At 33.5% G+C, this 19,596-nt stretch overlaps 2 protein-coding genes and 1 long non-coding RNA gene across 3 annotated transcripts; all 3 read left to right on the top strand.

The window, feature by feature from the left end:
- The first annotated feature begins 1,013 nt into the window (after positions 1-1,013).
- Positions 1,014-15,464, top strand: LOC120267325. The gene is made up of 6 exons (XM_039274981.1): positions 1,014-1,067; positions 8,296-8,454; positions 9,265-9,297; positions 9,616-9,669; positions 11,889-11,961; positions 14,736-15,464. The coding sequence occupies exons 1-5, from the start codon at positions 1,014-1,016 to the stop codon at positions 11,952-11,954; spliced, it is 366 nt and encodes a 121-aa protein (XP_039130915.1). The 3' UTR covers positions 11,955-11,961; positions 14,736-15,464.
- Positions 15,387-16,252, top strand: LOC120267324. The gene is made up of 3 exons (XM_039274980.1): positions 15,387-15,571; positions 15,708-16,037; positions 16,117-16,252. The coding sequence occupies exons 1-3, from the start codon at positions 15,387-15,389 to the stop codon at positions 16,250-16,252; spliced, it is 651 nt and encodes a 216-aa protein (XP_039130914.1).
- A 466-nt stretch (positions 16,253-16,718) lies between these two features.
- LOC120267936 lies at positions 16,719-17,855 on the top strand. Its single transcript, XR_005538631.1, has 3 exons — positions 16,719-16,999; positions 17,096-17,190; positions 17,309-17,855. It is a non-coding gene; the product is annotated as an uncharacterized LOC120267936 (long non-coding RNA).
- Positions 17,856-19,596: the final 1,741 nt, after the last annotated feature.

Here is a 19,596-nt window from a genome sequence, read left to right as displayed (position 1 = left end):
CTTAACCATTGCTCACAAATTCGAGCTCTAGGTAACTAAATTTGCCATCAAACATTGCCACAATTGAATCTCAATATCAAAATGAAATAGAACAATATAAAAGAAATCAAGAAAAGATATTACAACAAAGTTCCATCAAATCAAAGTGCCAAGAAGGTGTCTAACTACACTTAGATGAGAATATCATACAAAACATGATAAAAAAGCTAAAGAATAAGAGTTTCATGAAGAACTCCTTCAAATTTATATAACAAGGTCGAAGATTGACTTTAGACTCTTCAATGCTTGATACTCCTCTTTGAATCTTCTTTTGATCTTCAATCTTCTCTTCAATGTGATGAGAGAAGGCTCTAAAATCATGTCACTAAAGTGTTCTCCAATCTTTGGGCATAACTCCATGAAAATAGTTCTTCCTCTCGTCTAAATGGATCTTGAACATCTATTTATAGGATCTTCTAGAAGGCTAAACATGGCTACTAAACACAGGTGTGTTTAGTGGGTCTATGAGGATGTTAAGATTCTTTATCAGTAACAGTCGTGTAGGAACATGATTTGGTAATACTCACCAACAAGATCCAAACACGGCTATGTTGAAGAACACGGCCTTACAGAATAGTGTACGAGCATGTTTAAAAGGGTTTGTTTCTTTATTTGATTCAGAAAACTCAACATACAGCTGTGTATAAGAACACTGTTGTGTTCCTTGGCCATGATTTTTCAACATCATCATTACCTTTGGAAATTCTTCCTAAAGCTAGATGAAATTCCATTCTTTTGCTTCTATGACTGCAAAATGAGCCTAATCATGAAAAATAACAAGATTGAGCATTGAACCTTATCAAATTACTCAAGGATCAAGCACTTATGACCTTGTGTATCGCAAAGTTTTTGGCTCTATTACATATACACCTATTATGAGCAAGAATGATCCAATCTTGATGATCGAAGTATATGGTTTGTCTTCATTGGTTATGATTAAAAATTGGAACACTACAAGTTGTTCAATCCAAACAATGGAAAGAATAGCAAAGATACCAAATTTGATGAAGAAGCTTGATGGGATTAGGGTACTCCTATGGAAGGTTCTTATGATTTTCTTCCTTGTTTTCAAGAAGAAGAAGAAGAAGAGGATGTTATCCAATACAAAAGAAATGATCCCACTTCACCATCATCACAAACTCCAACTTATGAAGCATTATCATCAATATCTACACCAGAAAATGTCGGACCACAAGGATATCAAAACATTGATGAAAGTTATGAAAATGCAAACTTGATGTGTCTTTTTGTAGATGCTGAATCTTTGACTTTTGCTGAAACTAGTAAGGATAAAAGTGGATTTATGCCATGGATAAAGAAATTCAAGCTATTGAAATGAATGACACTTGGGAACTTGTTACTTTTCCATTTGGTCATCTGTCTATTGGAGTTAAATGGGTGTATAAACTAAGAAGAATATAGAAGGTAAAGTGGAGAGTTACAAGGCAAGGCTTGTTATCAAAAGGTATAAGCATAAGCAAGGAGTTGATTATAAAGAGGTATTTGCTCTCGTTCCTTGCTTGTAGACAATTCGTTTGTTGATTTCTCTTGTTGTTCAAAATTAATAAAGGCTTTAGAAATTGGATGTCAAGTCAGCTTTTCTCAATCTGTATCTTGAAGATGAAATTTACATTGAGTAACCACTAGGGTATGTGGTCGAAGGTCAAGAAGACAAAGTACTGAAGTTAAAGAAGGTATTTTATGGGCTTAAACAAGTACCAAGAGCATGAAATAACTTAATTGATGAGTCTTCCAAGAGAATTTTTATAAGAATATTCTCATTATGTCAAAAATGATGAATATGGTTTGCTATTTACTTGCATCTATGTGGATGATCTTATCTTTATCGACAATAACTCAAAGATGTATGAAGATTTCAAATGTTCAATGCCTTGAGAATTTGAGATGACTAATATGGGGTTGATGTCCTATTACTTGGGCAGTAAAGTGAAACAATTAAAGAATGGAATTTTTATCACTTGAGAAAGCTATGCAAAAGAGGTGAAAAATAATAATAAAAAAAAGGTATTCTTACGTGTTTTGAGTTTCTTCCTCTTCCTAATATCTCCTTGAGGTAGTGCACACCATTGCTTCGAACAAATAAGAAACTCAATATATATATATATATATATGAACACTCTTTAATAATTCTTTGTTAAGCTCTCTCTATCCTTCATCTTCAACTCATTCAACTCTTTATTAGTTTCAATGTTAGCTTCATTGAGATCTTTAACACCATGTTTGAGTTCAAATAACTCCTTGTTCACATCTTCCATGACAATAGTGTAATATTTTCCTAGATCCTTTATCATTCATAATGAAGTATTCTTAGTCTCCTTCTTTGTATATGCTCTAAATCTATGTTGTTTGTGACTTCCGAGCCTATCTTTAAACCTTAATTTTATTGCAAAAACAAGTCAATGATTAGGGTCAGACCTTTCATAATCTTACCTTGCTGGCGATAGGCTTAGCTTCTCTGGTATCTTTTTGAGCATCTCTTTAAGTTGTACTGAGACAATAATAGATCTTCCACTCTCCATTTCTCAACTTGTTCTTCTGGCTTTTGTAATGCTTTAACGACTTCGATGGCATTTTTTCTCCCTCGAGCTTACCTCACAACTCTTACTTTCTCATCCAAGCTTTCCCTTTATCTCACCCAACCTATCACTGTTTTTCCAGATTGAGCCAACGCTATGATATTACATGGTTAGAAACTATGTTGAGCACAATTGTCTTAAGGAGATATTAGGAAGAAGAACTTTATTTTAAATTAAATTATATACACATACTTTTTATTTATTCTTCAGCCAACTAAGCCTTTATATATGATCTAACAAAACTCTTAACATTTCTTAACTCCTAACTCCTAAAATGCTTCATATTTAATAACTCCAAACTCTTCATTTTTATAACCCCAAAACCTCTTCATATTTTATAACTAAAATATTTAAGTTTAAGAGTGAATGTTGGAAGAAAAACTTAAATATTTTAGTTATAAAATATAAAGAGGTTTTGGGGTTAAAAATTAAGAGTTTGGACCACAGTTAGTATAGTACTATATGACAAAACTATGGTACTTGATATGTTCGGATATTATACATGGTTCAATTGAAAAATTCAAATAAAAAATATGGCAAATAAATGAAACAGTTTAGAATACTGATAGCTATTTATACGAGTTTTTTTACTTTTTTATATTAAAAAATACATCATGAAAAATACGTATATAATATAAAAAAATGGTTGATAAGTGCTTGTGTGTTAAGAGTGCGAAGTTTTCTTTCTTTACGATGAGCATTACTTTTATCAGGTTTAAGCGCTAATACATGTGTATTTGTGTTCTTTTGCGCATGTAGGGTTGTGAAACTAAGTATTAAGAAAAGAAGCCAAAAGTAGATCGTGAACGCACTATTTGATGGATCTTGGAAGGAACAAACGTGAAGACACAAGTGGGGCTCTAAGATACATGAATGTGTGCCAACCTCCATGTATTCAAGTCATTACAATGAGTTGGAGGGGCACGAAGGCAGTCACATTTGCGTATCCTGACTTGTGCATTGATAGCAAGATCTTCACCAATGAGGTCTTTGATTGAAGAAGAGTTGCGATCTAGGGCATAAACGTGTGCCCATTTATGTTACCTTGATGAAAACTGTGGAATTGGGACTGTTTTGGAGGAGTACTATAGCATATACTGTAGCAGTTACTGTTCATAGACGGCTGAAAATTAGGTTTCCACAGAATCCACACGAGCATGTAGAAATTCCCCACGCCCGTATCGAAATTCTACAGGCCCATGTGAAAAATCCACAGGGGCATGTGGAAGCCCGATTTCAGCCCTATTTAAGTCGCGGTTCCGCCCGATTTTGGAAGGAATCTTTCACTCTTCTACGGAGTAGTTCTACGGATTCGACACTGCGCTTCGCTTGGAAGAAGGTTATTCGGGAAGCTTTCATCAGCATCGATCCGGCAAGGTGTGCCCTAGGCCAGACAAGGGGACCTTTGGAAAAGACGAGGCTACTCCACAAGACAATTGACATGACTACTGAGGGGGTTTTCCTATGGATTACTTGTTTTTATTTTGGATTTTATTATTGATTGTATCTTGCCCCATGGAGAGATAAACCCCTAGTGGGTACTTGGATTTTATAAACCCTAGGATGTTAATGTTTCTTTGACCTTTCATTATGCCTTCCTTAATTGATGTTTTTAATTGAGTTTCAATCTCGAATTCTTGTTGAATGATTTCTCCCTTAGAGTGAAACTAGGGTTGAGAGTTCATCTTGGTAACCTTTGTGGATGGGTGACACACCATGAGGGTTAGACAAAGCTAGATTGGAGAGGGTTGAGAGGGTGAGTCGAGATGTAGCGGAGAATCCCCTTCACCCTGCGGTGTGATTTATCCTACCTCCAATTCCTAGAGTTTTTTGCGGTTACAATAGAGTGAAGAACTAAAGGATGAACTCTGCTGGGGCTTAGTTGTGCGAGCAATAGAGTGAAGCGTCGAGGTGACTTTATTATCTGGTGCTTAATTGTTACTAGGGGTCTTTTGCCTGGACCAAAGGGTTAGATCTACACATAGAAATAGGGTTTATCAATTGGAATCCCTAGAACTCCATGTAACTTTGCACAGTGGAAGGTGTTGAGACTGAGCGATTTCTCCTTCGGGACATAGTGTAGAGTTAGTCACGGTTGACTTTAGGTTTGGGACCATATGCTTTAGGTTTCCATGACTCATTAAGCATTAGTTAGAAAGCATAATAGTAGGTTTTACACTTGCAACATTAGTCCTAGGGAGAGCATTGTCCGAGTACCCCACTTCTATCGATTGCCTTTCCTCTCACTTACTTGGGCCTCTCATTCTTGTTTTTTTTTGTTTCTGCTTACATTACACTTTATCAACACAATCATTATTCATCTTTGCCTGATTAAGTAGCAATTTTAGTATTTTTATTCCAAATCCCTGTGGATACGATACCCCACTCACTTTGGGTTTATTACTTCGACAAACCCGTGCACTTGTGGGTCACACACAAAGGGCGTTGTTAATAGTACACATTAAAAATAAATCATATTGACATATTAAAGTATGAACATCCAATAAAATTAAATCCCCACAAGTGTATATATATATAATAGGAATATTTACTCCGAAATGAAATGATAGATAATATTGAATAATTAAGTTAATAATATCAAGCAAATATCTTCCAGATTACCATGAAAGATCATCATCAACATTCTCATTTGCATCTAATAATTTTTCCCTTTCCTAATTATTGATTGCTTCCCCACAAGTGTACGGGATCCACAAGTAATAGCTCGTGTAAAGACACGAGGATCGTATTCCTCGGGGTTAAGGATTTACTATTACTCCTTCGCCGCTTACTATCTAGCCCAACATCTTAAACAAGAGAATTTACTCTACTAGATGCAAAACAATACATAAGATACGGCTATACAAATTAAAGAAGTATGTAAGAGAATACAAGAGAAACAATGAAATACAAAGGCCTATGGATGTGGATCCCCTTGAGGGTGTCATTATGACACAAGGATGAAGAACAAAAAATACAAGGGTGATTTGGGCCGAGGGATCTCAAGATTAAATCAACCCCAATTTCTCTGTGATTGAATCCTAATCGCATACAAATGTTGGTCGGAATCTCTTCCTCACCAACATCCCTACAATTGCATTAAGAATAAGGAATTCCCAAGACAAGGGTACACTCAACCTAAGTCTACCTTTGAAGATCGGAGGGCTACAGAAATCCAATCTCTCGGCATGCCGATACAAGCAACACCTTTTAATTCATTCATGATCTAATGCATGTGAGTAGGTCATATCGACGTGTACAACTCAATATAGAACTATGGATCTCTATATAAGTAATTCACTGTAAAAATTGGATAGGTTCGATCTATGGTCATTGGGGGCCTCCTAAAAGGATCTACTAAATTCATCGAGTTGTTCCAAAGAGTCAAAACGGCCAGTTATTAGTGGAATCCCCTGTCGGCTCTCTGTGAAATATTCGTTTGGCCGAGGACTTCCAAACACATCGTAAGCTAAACCTGTACTTACGAATAACCAACCCGCAATGAATAGGGAAGGTATAGTAATGCTATGAATGACCCAGTATCGAATACTGGTAATAATATCAGCAAAAGAACGTTCTCCCGTGCTTCCAGACATGCTGAGCTCCAAAAATTCATGAAACACAATAAAATTAAGCAACAGCCATCGAAAATACATGATGAACCCCCCAAGGTTCACCGACATCCAGTGGCCTTGGGAGTCTAGTGTGCCATCAACAAGATACAAGAAAAAAATATAAAGCAAAACACAATAAAAATTCATAGATGACACTCCTAAGGTAAAATGATGAAGAAGGAAGTGGAGATCGGGCCGAATGATGCTTCCCCCATCCAAGGATTGCCAAATAACGCTTTCTCTAGCCGAAGGCCACTTCCAGGTCATAAGAATCCTTCCTTCTTTGGTGGTAGATCTCCCCCTTTGAGTGATGAAGCCCTTAAAACCTTCTCTAGCTCTTGAATTTTGCCACCAAAGATGTCTTCATTCTTGATCCGTCTCCTTTCCCAAATGGTGGCAAAAAACTCCGTTCTTTAGCCCTAGAATCTTGCTTTTATATCCTCGGGTCATATGGGGCCGTATGGGGCCCTAAAATCTTTAGCCCTATTATGCTCAAAACATTAATGAATCACGGCATACTAGGGTCCATACGGCCATCATGCAGCCCCATATGAAGGCCGCATGAGTTAGGCAAAATTCTTTGTCCCGAAAAACCTGCAGGTGATATAGTACCTTCTACAGTGATATTGCTACAATACCCCCTCCCCCGCGTCCGCCGCGCATGACAATACTACGGAACTTGGTTTCCTTCTTTTTTCCGGTCTAATCGTGTCATCATGTTCTCCATGGCTTCCATGTGCCTTACAAAGTAAATAACACATGATTAAGCACAAAACGAGTATCAATTCTTAACGAAATACATGCTAAGCGTATAAAATATGTATGATAAAATACATATGTTTAGACACTTGTCAACTATCACCTTAATCTAACCACTTTATTTCCGGTTGATCTTCCAAAGTAAGAGGTCCATCAATTATTTTCAAATCAATAGGTTGTATATCTCTTACTTCTAAAAAATCGGAATTTTCCATCATCATGGTATTCATCTGAATATAAACAAGATCTTTTAACATTTTTGGAGATAACATATTTATCTTTTTTGATTGTACACTACAAGAAAGTTACAATTTAAAAACAGAATATTAGAAACGAAATTTATTTTGTTTGTACTTGCAATAGATTAGCAACGGAATAAAAATCGTTTTAAATATGATTTTAATAACAACGGCTTACAAACGGGCATTTAAAAATATGATTTATTAAAATTTTAAAACATATCCGTTTCTAATCCGTTGCTATTCGAAAGGGACTAGAAACGGATTTAAAAATTAATATATTATTTAAATATTATTAAATATTAGAAAATATCAATTTCTAATCTGTTTCTAATATAAAAGGACTAGAAACGGATTTAAAAATTAATATATTATTTAAATATTATTAAATATTAGAAAATATCCGTTTCTACTCCGTTTCTTTTAGAAAAAGACTAGAAACGGATTTAAAAAATAATATAATATTCAAATATTATTAAATATTTAAAAAAATGTCCATTTTTAATCCATTTCTAATAGAAAGAGACTAGAAACGGATTTTAAAAAAAATATTATTTAAATATCATTAAATATTAGAAAAAATCCGTTTCTAATATGTTTTTAATAGAAAGGGACTAGAAACGGATTGAAAAATTAATATATTATTTAAATATCATTAAATATTAAAAATTACCCGTTTCTAATCCGTTCCTAATAGAAAGGCACTAGAAATAGATTTAAAAATAATATATTATTTAAATATCATTAAATATTAGAAAAAATATGTTTCTAATCCGTTTCTAATAGAAAAGAACTAGAAACGGATTTAAAAATTAATATATTATTTAAATATCATTAAATATTAAAAAATATCCGTTTCTAATCCGTTTCTAATAGAAAAGGATTAGAAACGGATTTAAAAATTTATATATTATTTAAATATCATTAAATATTAAAAAAATATCCGTTTCTAATCCGTTTCTAATAAAAATGCAGTAGAAATAGATTTAGAAATTAATATATTATTTAAATATCATTAAATACTTCACCCTTTCATTTGCTTTGCAGAGCTGTTCTCATTTCTCTCCGTACACGAATCTCAAAGCAGAGAAGCTCGAGCTCAGCCACCCTCCAATCGCCAAGAAAGGGTTCCGACCTCCGAGCTCCGGTGAGAGATCCAGCGTTTCAATCTCTTTGATCGGTTTGCAGAGTTCGCGGATCTTGCAGGTGCTATAGATCCCTTCCCGATTGCTTCTTTTCTAGTGATTTCTATGTTTTTCCCTTTGATTTTTAGCTTTTCTTTGAATATTGATGTGATTTTAATATCTGAGTCGTAGATCGATTGGTTTGTATGGATGGGCAGTTTGTTTTGAGTTCTTTGTGGAACGAATTCGCATTTTTGGTATGGATTTTGATGGTTTGTTGTTCATGAGCTCCAAATATAGCTCATATGGAATCCTAATAGTTTTTCTTGGTAAATTGGCTAGATCCTATCTTAGTTATAGAGCTTGAATGTTTTAATAAGGAAATTGATACTATTCTAATGATTGGGAGCTGCTATGAATCTCATGTTTTTTGATGTCATATTTGTTCATAAGATCTGAATTATTATATATAATGGGGTGATGATCGTCATGGCTAATCCAGTGAATGGTATGTCTTTGCAGAACAAGAGGAGCGACTGTAGCGTTTACAAAAACCTTATATTTGGTTGATTTTCTGAACATATATATATATATATATGAAAAAAATTGATTAGTTTGCAACCGTTTAGCACTTCAAGGTACAAAATGAACCTTTCACTTTTAACATAAAATATATTTCTCTGAATATATGCAACAAATCAAAGATCTGAATTATCCTGCAGAAGCTTTGTGTGGTAGCCTATTTCCTATTTTTCTCACCATCTTTAATCTTTTTTCTGATAATCAATATGAGAATATATATATATATATATGTAAGTATGTTTGGCTAAAAATTTATTGCATTTGATTCCTTCAAAACTAGTTCTTATTATAAAATTTTAATTTATTGCAGGCCAACTCAGACTATTTTGCAATCATAGAGCAGGTATAGTTGATGCATAACTAACCTGTCCATTGGTAATGATTGTTCCATTTATCGCCTTGACAGTGTTTGCATTTGGAGATAGTATACAGTTTTGTCAAGCAATACTCAAATGAAATTGAAAGTGCAGTCATCCTAACATAACACTAATCATAATGAAATCAATTACAATCAATTGCATACATTCAGTAGTATGCCTTAGTCCTTTTACTTATTTTTGCCTATATTGCTATCTTAAAGTATCTTTTTAGCAGTTGCATTATGATTCATGCAGAAATCAAGTAGTTTTTTTATTCACTCTTTTGGTAATTAATCATGTAGGTTGATACAAAAGCTATGGAAGAGGTCAACTTCCTCAAATTTCAAATAAGGATGGTACTGTACTAGTTCTACTCATGCGTTTTTACTATGGCTTCTATTTCCACTTTTCTTTTACACATGTTCATTCTTAGAATTTTTTATACATAATGATACATTATAGTGAAATATGACATATATTCCTAGTTACTTAACTCTAGAATATTCTTGTGTGTGTGTAAATCAGACACAGAATGCTTGGCTTGTATTCCAGATGGCTTGTCATTGTCATTGGGAGGGATATCAACCATGCTGCTAATAGTCTTGACAATCTAATTTAACCAAATTAAGCTTTAAAATGAATTATTGATTGTTGATGTTCACTACCATTTTTACTTCCACTTTGATGCATAATGGTTTTTCGATATGCTTAAGGTTATCCAGTCTTATTGTTGCATTCAGAATTATTAAAACTGCCCTACACTTGGTGTACTTTAAAATGAGTTATTGATTGTGGATGTTCACTACCATTTTCAAGTTGTGCATGCTTTTTCAATGGTTCAAGTTAGCAATGTTATTTTTTTGGGATGATAATGTGTTTAATTAATTGAGTAAAATGCATGTAATTAACGCAATAGAGCTTCATAGTTATTGATCTACAGAAATATATATATATATAGATGAACAAAATGCTTGTTGAGTGATAGATACAAGTCCTCAAGATGATACAAGGCCTTGGTGTTCGGAACTTGGCTGGGCAGTAGTTGAGTGATAGATGTTTGTGAAAACCTGGCACCACTCGCCTTTCATTTCTCATCTTCAATATTAGCCTTGATGTTCTAAGAAAATCTTTCAAGCTAGACCAAACCTGAGAAAAAAACATTAGAAAGATCTTATAACTTGTTTAGTAGTACGCTAGCAGCCACTGAAACTCAGTTAAATCAAGCAAATGTATTTACTTATGCCACACTAGAAGTGCACCGTTTTCTTCATTTCATTTGACTTTGTTGTTCCGTTCTACCCTGCCCCATAAGCAGAGACATCAATAAGGTTGTTAATTACAGGAATTTTAGATTAAAAACTAGATTGAGTGGTCATTATGGTTGGGTTGATTTGTCATGCAACATTGAGTTGAATTATTTTGGAAATATTAAAATAAAAATGAATAAATATACATAAATTTGATTAAAGAATCAATGGAAAAGTATATATAACATTAAATAAAGTGGGTCCGCTTTAGATAGGAGTCATATATAATTCTACAGTTTGGTATTCATGGTGAGTCAGCTTCTCTAGAATGGCTGGCGGGAAAGCATTCAACGGTTCTTATGCTTTTGTTGTCACTAGAAGGAAGAAGGTTGTTAATTAATTCTTCTATTATAAAAGAATAATACTTTAGATTAATTTATATATTATCTATATATAGCCAGACTAGATTTCAACTTTTATTAGGAATTTGACAATGTTGGAGCCTGTAATTATCAGAGAAAATACTGTTATTACAAAAGGAGTTTTTGTTAACGAAATAAAAAAAAAATTACAATTGCTCAACTAATAAAAGAATCCTGGTAAATTAATTGGTTAGTAATTTTTTTATGATGTATTTATATTTTTAAAAGTTTTAAATGGACAGTTACAGTTATATATCTAATTTTTTATAGTTTACATTTTATTATTTTTTTTTATTTTATAAATTTGGACTATTAAATCTTAGTCAATATCTAAAAGATTTGCCATTTCAGGCCAGGCCTATACTAAGGAACACCCATTACTAAGGAATTGGGCCAATACTAAGGAACACCCATTAGTGCCATGCATTGGATCCCTTAATTGGTGTACCTTCCCCGTTTTGAGTCTTGGACTAGTGTTTTATATTTCTAAAAAAAAAATATAAACCTATTCTAACAAAAATTTTATTAGAGAAATAAGAGTTATTAAGACTAGGCTAGCTCAATGGATAAGGTGTGCACTCTCATAAGACGATAAGAAAAAGAAGAAAAAAAAAACAAAAGGAGATGCTAATGAATTACTTGCATTATTATTGTGGTTGTTTGTGTTGTAGCAATAAAAAAGCAAGCAAGCAGGATTTGATGATATTTGGATCTAGTCCACCAGCCATTCATTGGTTGCCAATTTTATTTATTTATTTATTTATTTATTTATTTTGGTGATTATGCTCTTTTTGGTTACCACCCACTCTTTTCTGATGTGCCATAATTCTCTATCAATTGCTTTCAGTCTATTCTGCCTTGTTTTCACTGTACATAAAATTCTAACCATTTCCCTTGTTGCTGCAGTTTTATTTGCATTTCGTACGATTTGATGGGGCGAAAGTAGTTGAGTTCTCAATTGTTTGTTGGTAAAGAGAAGGTATCACCTCTTTCCTGTGAAAATCATATTTGTTTTTTGCATGATGTATTTCTTAAAAGGATCTTGTTAACAAACTATTGCACAAGTGAGCTATATAAATGGACCAATTATTGATGTTTGAAATAGTTATCCTAATGGGTCAATTGTACATTTTAAGTTGATATTAGCTAACAACTTAGCTTTTATATGACATCTTATTCTCATTTTTTGTTTGTTTTTTAGTTAATGAATTTAATGGCTAATGATATAATGAGTGTGTTGACTGATTTTACATTTTTGACACAGAACTATTAGTAACATGTCTACAAATAGGAGTTGGATTTATGCTAGGCTTAATGATGACAGGCGCATAGACAACATGGCATGTGCATACATGGAGAAGTACGATGCAAGGGCATTTTGGCAATTTGGCGGGCGACGAGATTTTATGGTTGTACCAGGTCTATTTGATGGGAAACGGGTCAAGGAACAAAAGTCACTTTGATGAAAATCATTCACAATTATCGGCTGTTGCAAGAATGTTAAACATAAAAGCAGAACATCATTTGACAGAGAGATGCTTTGATGACTTTTACCAGTTTTTGAAAGAATTATTACCGACTGATAATGTAATGCCAGATAACTTCTATAACACAAAGAAGTTAGTTCAGTGGTTGGGCCTACCAGTTGAGAAGATTCATTGTTGTCCTAATGGGTGCATGATATACTAGGGAGAAGACCGTGAATTGATAAGTTGCAAACTTTGTGAGTTTCCTAGATATAAGCAGCAAAGAGTTGGTTCATCTAAAAATAAAAAAAATATCCTATACAAGAAGATGTACAACTTTCCTTTAACCCAAGGCTACAAAGATTGTATTCATCAAATGTGACAGCAAAAGAAATGAGATGGCATGCAGAACATGAGCTAAAAGAAGGGGTTATGCGTCATTGTTCTGATAGCCCTGCATGGAAGCATTTCAATAGTACCCATCCTTCATTTGCATCAGAAAATCGAAATGTAAGATTGGGATTGTGTATTGATGGATTTCAACCTTTTGGGCAGTCAGGTCAACAATATTCTTCTTGGCCAGTAATACTCACTCCATACAATTTACCCTTTTCTATATGTATGAAAGAGGAGTATATGTTTTTGACTATAATAGTTCCTGGCTCTAGAAATCCGAAGGATATGTTGGATGTGTATTTGCAACCCCTAATTGTAGAATTGAAGCATTTGTGGGAAGTTGGTGTTTAGACTTATGATACATCAAAGAAAAATAATTTTCAGATGCGTGTTGCTCTTATGTGGACCATAAGTGATTTTTCAGCATATTTAATGTTGTCTGGGTGGAGCACTACGCGTAGGACTGCTTGTCCGTATTGCAAACAAGAATCAGATGCATTCACTCTAACAAAAGATGGGAAACAATCTTGGTTTGATAATCACCGTAAGTTCTTACCTCATAATCATCCATTCAGAAAAAACATAACAGTTTTCCTGAAAAATAGAACAGTAACAAAGACAGCTCCAACTATTCCATCTAGTGATGAGATCTTGAAAGAAATAGAAGATTTGCGCTTGAAGAGTGTTGTAGATTCTGGTGCACGTAAGATTAATAGCCGCATTGCTAGGATTATTGGTTGGAGAAAACGGAGCATTTTTTGGGAGTTACCTTATTGGCAGACAAATCTTATTCGACACAATCTTGATGTTATGCATATTGACAAAAATGTGTTTGATAATATATTCAACACTGTTATGAATGTGGAAAGGAGGAGTAAAGATAATACTAAATCTAGGGAAGATTTGAAGGAATTCTGTTGTCGACATGCCTTAGAAAAAGATGATGCTACCGGAAAATATCCGAAAGCATGCTACACTCTTGATAGGCAATCAAAAATTGTGCTTTGTGAATGGCTTCGCAATCTTAAATTCACAGATGGATATGTGTTGAATATAGGCCGATGTGTTGATATGCGAAAGCTAAAGCTTTTTCGTATGAAAAGTCATGATTGTCATGTCTTTATGCAGAGATTATTCCCAATAGCATTTCGGGAATTGCTTCCATCAAATATTTGGCAGGAATTAACAGAAATGAGTAATTTTTTTAGAGAGCTCACTTTGACTGTACTCCACGAAGAAAACATGTTAAGGCTTAATGAAGAAATTCCTCTAATTATTTGCAAATTAGAGCGTATATTTCCCCCAAGCTTTTTTGATTCAATGGAACATCTTCTGGTGCATTTGGCTTATGAAGCATGGATTGCGGTTCCAGTACAATATCGATGGATGTATCCATTTGAGAGGTAAAACCTTTAAATTGTTGTTGTGCACTCTCTACTTGAATCATATCAATTGACTCATTAAATATATATATATATAAATTGTAGATATCTCAGAAAACTGATAATGAATGTGAGAAATAAAGCAAGAGTTGAAGGCTCCATATGTAACGCCTACTTAGTTGAGGAAGCAACATTATTTTGCGCACATTATTTTGAACCACATGTAAGGACAAGACATCGTAAGATACCCCGTAATGATGATGGCGGAGAAGATGCAAAAGAACATTTTGGCAACTTATCAATTTTCATACGTCCCGGTAGAACATCGGGAAAAGGGAAAATTAAATTTCTTACTAAAGATGAATATGCAGCAGCACAAATGTACAACTTATTAAATTGTTTAGAAGTGCAACCATTCACCAAGTATGACTACTTTTTTTATTATTAAGAAGATTATGCACTTCACATCTGCCTATAAACTAATATAAGGTTCTATTCCAATGTATCAGGATCTTTGTTGATGAGTTAATTGCGGAGAATCAGCACATTGATGATAGACATGTTGATAAAAAATAGAACATGAATTTGCAGCATGGTTTCACCAGTTTGCTCATGATCCTTGCAAAGGCATTTCCAACCAATTCTTGAAGGACTTATCAAAAGGTCCATTAAGGAGCTATAAGTCTTATAATGGATGCATTGTAAATGGCTACAAATTTCACACAAAAATTCATTGCTCAAATACTGCAACAATAAATAATGGTGTATATGTAAAGGGCACGAATTATACTATAGATGAAAATGACTACTATGGCCAATTAGTTGAGGTTTTATGCTTGGAGTACCCGGGATTACCAATTAAGCGAACAATCTTGTTTAAATGTGATTGGTTTGATCCAACACCGAAAGTGGGTACCAAATGTCATCAACAATATAAACTCGTGGATATCAATCATAAGCGGTTCTTCAACAAATATGAACCATTTGTTCTTGCCTCTCAAGCAATTCAAATTAATTATGCAACATGTCCTAGTTTAAAATGCGACAAGGCCGACTGGTGAGCAGTGTTCAAAGTAAAAGCTAGATATGTTGTAGAGCTTCCTAAACAAGTTCAACTGAAGACATCGACAACATGTGAAGAACCTTTTCAGCAAAATAAAATGGAAGTTTCATCTATACAAATCAATGTTGATGATGAAGAACAATCTCTAAATGATCCAAGTGGAGAATTGATTGAAATTGATGATGAAGTCGTTAAGGTTGACGGTAATCCTATATTTGAATCAGAAGCAATGATGAAGATGATGAGTTTGATGAAATTGAGAGTGGTAGTGAATAAATTAAGGTAATATATTTTATAAAACTCCTAAAATTAATTAAACGAATAATATGAAATGAATAATAATAATAATAATAATAATAGCATACGTTGCTTTTTAGTTCCTTCTGATATGTATTTGTATATTTTTCTTATATAACAGTACCTGTTCAAGCAAAATGAGAGGGAAGGGTTGTAAAGGAGGTTCAAGTTACAGAGGTTCATCCGATAGTTTACATTCGATAGCACTTGATGCTCCAGCTCAAGTTACTTCTGCACCGAATGTATTGTCACAACCATTACCTCCATTTGTTGCTAATGCTTGTGCGGGATCATCATCATCTTCTGCTTCTACTCCTTGTGCTAGTGGAGGGGTTACCCCTAATGGCGAGCCTACTATGCATGCTAGAGATACCCCGACATCATCCATGGATTGCTTGCCCCTTACTATTGATGAGTCAAGAAGACCACGCATAAAGCTAGTTAATGGAATGTAAAAAATTGCTATATTTTTATGTACAATTGGTAATGATGAGGTATTTAATTTATTCATTATCTTTGTATATTTGTAGGTTGCATCCCTCATATGTCTGTGCTCGAAAAATTACATTCATCTTTAAGGAAAGAATGGATGAGAATGGATACAGTTGGAAGAATATCTCTAAGGAGACAAAAAACTTCTATTGGAATGAATTTCAGGTAGATTAATATAATATTTAAAATAAATTTTTTTGCTTATATTTGTAATATTTATTGAATTTGTAAATCCTTGACATGTTGGTAAAAATAAATAATTGATGTTGTTTGTGAGGATAAATAAATTATAACGTTAATTTATCCTCGCAAACCTAGAGATTATTTGTGCATAAGTATTATGTCATCTACATCATTCAAATAATATTGCTTAGTTAGTACTTAAATTGGTAATTCTTAGTGAATTTGAATATCATTATCATGATTGTTTTAATGTTGGCAAATCACGTAATTGATGTTGCTTGTGGAAGTAAATTTTATTGAATTATTAATTATATAGTGTCATTTTCCATAATTAAGATCTTATTGTTAGTATTTTACTATAATTATAATTAGCAAAACATTAGTAGTTTAATATAATACATTGGTTAGTATTTTTAAATCAATAATTATATATAATATGTATTTTGTTTATTTGTGTGGGATGAATCAATGTTATCTGCTATTAAGATGGCATGGCAACGTAAAGCTGCGGAACGGTATAGAGCATTGATGTGTATTTTGAGAAAGGGGAAAGAAAAATCAATGCATGTGTCTGACTCTGCATGGAAGACATGGACCGAGGCATGGAATTCCCCGGAATTTAAAACTCGGTGTAAGAAAGCTATCGCAAACTGACTCACTGAGATTGCAAGACCTGGATCTGGTATATCCCGACACACAGGAGGTTCCATTTCTCATGCTTCCTATGCGGATAGATTGGTAATTTGTTTAATATTTATATAAATGTGCTTTTAATTTATAAAGAATTTGTTTAGTGCTAATTTTAACAAAATTCAATTTGTTGTATTATTCTAGCGATCGAGGCTTGGACGCGATCCTCGCCCTTTGAAGTAACTCATACAAAGAAGGGTACCTCCATGCTTGTTGATGCACGTGCTCAATCTATTAAGGTAAGCGGAACAATTTTTTGTGCGGTTTTTAATTATAGACTTTCTCTACAATGTTATTGTGAGTTTATATTTGGTTGGTTTAAGAATAATATTTAATGAGTTGAGTTAATTGATGTAGGATCGCTATCTGGAGCTTGTGGAGCAAGCATCTCAAACGCAAGAAGGGCATGACGAGCTTCCTATTGTGGATGAAATAGCTTTGTACTATGAGGCTGTTGGGGGAGGAAAGAAAAGTTAGGTTTATGGAATAGGGTCCCAGGGGTGTATCTTTTATCCACATTCATCTTCGAGTTTGTCCATAGGTTCATCATCTGAGGCACTACATGCTGAGGTTAGAGATTTGCGTCAAACTCTTAGTCAAGTCCAAGATCGTGAGGAGAGGCTTCAACAAACACTTGACCACGTCCAAGATCGTTAGGAGAGGCTTTAACAGACGCTTGGCCAAGTACAAGATAATAACAAGGAGCTTCAACAAAGTTTGCTTGAAATGAAAGAGGAGGGACCAATATCGTGCGGAGATGATGGGTCAAATGAAGGACATGATAATGAGTTTTGATAGGAGGATTTCTCAACAGACGCAGTTTACCACACAGGACTCACAACCAGTTATTGACGATCATGATGTTGACTTATAGTTGTATTTGTCGTATACGTATTATTTTGTGTTGAACATATATACTTAAATATTTCTTTTTGTATGAATTGATGAGTTTATCTTATTTGTTGGTGTTCTAGGTAAAAAATTTATGTAGCAGGTTTTTAAAAAAAATTAGGGATATAATTTTTATTTTATTTTATTGACTTAAATGTTAGAAACGGATTAGAAACGGCTTTATTTGTTTGAATATTGTTTTTTCATTTTAAAAAAAATTAGGAATGGATTAGGAACAAAAAAACTATTGTTTCTAATAGGGGACCAAAAATAAAACAGAAAATATTCCGTTTGGAATCCGTTTCTATTTTTGTAACTTAGAACGGATTAGAAACACATCTTATTCTGTTTTAATTTTTCAAAAATTAGAAATATAATGCTTTCCGTTTCCAATCCGTTTCTAAATTTAGAAACAGAATATTTTCCAATTTCTATTTAAATTAGAAACAAGGGTATTCGAAACAGATAAATTCCGTTTCTAATCCGTTGCTAATTCACTTTAGCAACGGATTAGAAACAGAAAATACTAATTCTAAACAGTAATTTTTCTTGTAGTGGTACAGCTTCAAATGCACTCCATTTTTGCCCACATGGAGAAAGCCTACATGGCTCGCTTGAAATTCGAATTGCATACTTTTTAAATATAGGGAGTGGATCCCCACAATAATCCCACCACACACCTAAAATAGCATAGTAAAGAGATTTAAAATTTATTTTAAAAAATAATAAATATTTCAATATACGTTCCCAGCTTTGACTCATGAGGATGAGATGTTTTCAACAATGTTAATGTTGTAGTTGTGAACAAGTTAGTTGGTGTAGCTTGATACAACTGAACTTGTAAAATGAACTCATGTTTTTCTTCTTGAGCCACAAGATGTTGGAACATCAAATTGATTCCTCTACAATTTTTAAATAATAGAGCTACTAGTTTTAAAAATTAGTAAAGCAAAAATAAAAAATATTACATTGATACCATCCTTCATCTCACCAGATTCTCTAAAATCATCACTAGTCATATTAACAAAATTTAGAGAAGTTGCAACATCATGAAAAGAATGTTTAATATTTGTGCTCCTCCACTACTCAAATAATTCCCATATTTTTGAATTCTTTGTTTGATTATCAACAGAATAATTTTTTATAGCTTCCTTAGCACTTTCCATTGCTCCATAGAAGTATCCGCAGTGGACCCATCACTATCAACCAATCAAAGCACACAAACTAAAGGTTCTAAAACTTGCAGCACTTCAGATCCTTCTTTCCACAAAATAGAATTCTGGATAATGCTAGTGATTTTCTTAGTTGTATCCTTCTTGTTATAGTCTAATCTTAACCATTCAGGAAATTCCACCGATAAACACAATTCATTTTCTACATCAAAAATAGACTGAAGCATAACAACTGTGTACAAAACTTGAAGTACAGTAGTGCTTCAGTTCTTTATTTTTAGTAAATTGCCACATATGTAACAAAACAATAGTATGACTATACATATATGAAACAATATATCTAGCACAATTTCTAATATTTTGAATCTAAATAACCTCTTTATGGATACACTTAGCAGCAATTGAATTCCATCAGTAGCACACCTTATTTTATACATGTTGGGTACTTGCCAAGTATCTTTTTACAAGCAAACTCGAAATTTGAAGCATTATCAATAATAAACTGAACACCAATTTTTTGGCAGTTATTCTCAAGTACCGAAGATAATATGTTCTTCAAATATAAGCCCGTCTTTTTTTCCA

This window comes from Dioscorea cayenensis, chromosome 8, assembly GCF_009730915.1.
Source record: "Dioscorea cayenensis subsp. rotundata cultivar TDr96_F1 chromosome 8, TDr96_F1_v2_PseudoChromosome.rev07_lg8_w22 25.fasta, whole genome shotgun sequence".
Lineage (NCBI taxonomy): Eukaryota > Viridiplantae > Streptophyta > Magnoliopsida > Dioscoreales > Dioscoreaceae > Dioscorea > Dioscorea cayenensis.
Note: the sequence above shows the minus strand (reverse complement) of the source record. Positions and strands in the feature narration are given on the sequence as shown.

Coding starts and splice junctions, on each gene's coding strand:
- LOC120267325 (XM_039274981.1), top strand. CDS start 1,014: ATGGAAAGAATAGCAAAGATACCAAATTTGATGAAGAAGCTTGATGGG. Junction 8,455..9,264: donor AGAGTTCGCGGATCTTGCAG/GTGCTATAGATC, acceptor AATTTATTGCAG/GCCAACTCAGACTATTTTGC. Junction 9,670..11,888: donor TCAAATTTCAAATAAGGATG/GTACTGTACTAG, acceptor TTGTTGCTGCAG/TTTTATTTGCATTTCGTACG.
- LOC120267324 (XM_039274980.1), top strand. CDS start 15,387: ATGGAAGTTTCATCTATACAAATCAATGTTGATGATGAAGAACAATCT. Junction 15,572..15,707: donor GTGGTAGTGAATAAATTAAG/GTAATATATTTT, acceptor CTTATATAACAG/TACCTGTTCAAGCAAAATGA. Junction 16,038..16,116: donor ATAAAGCTAGTTAATGGAAT/GTAAAAAATTGC, acceptor GTATATTTGTAG/GTTGCATCCCTCATATGTCT.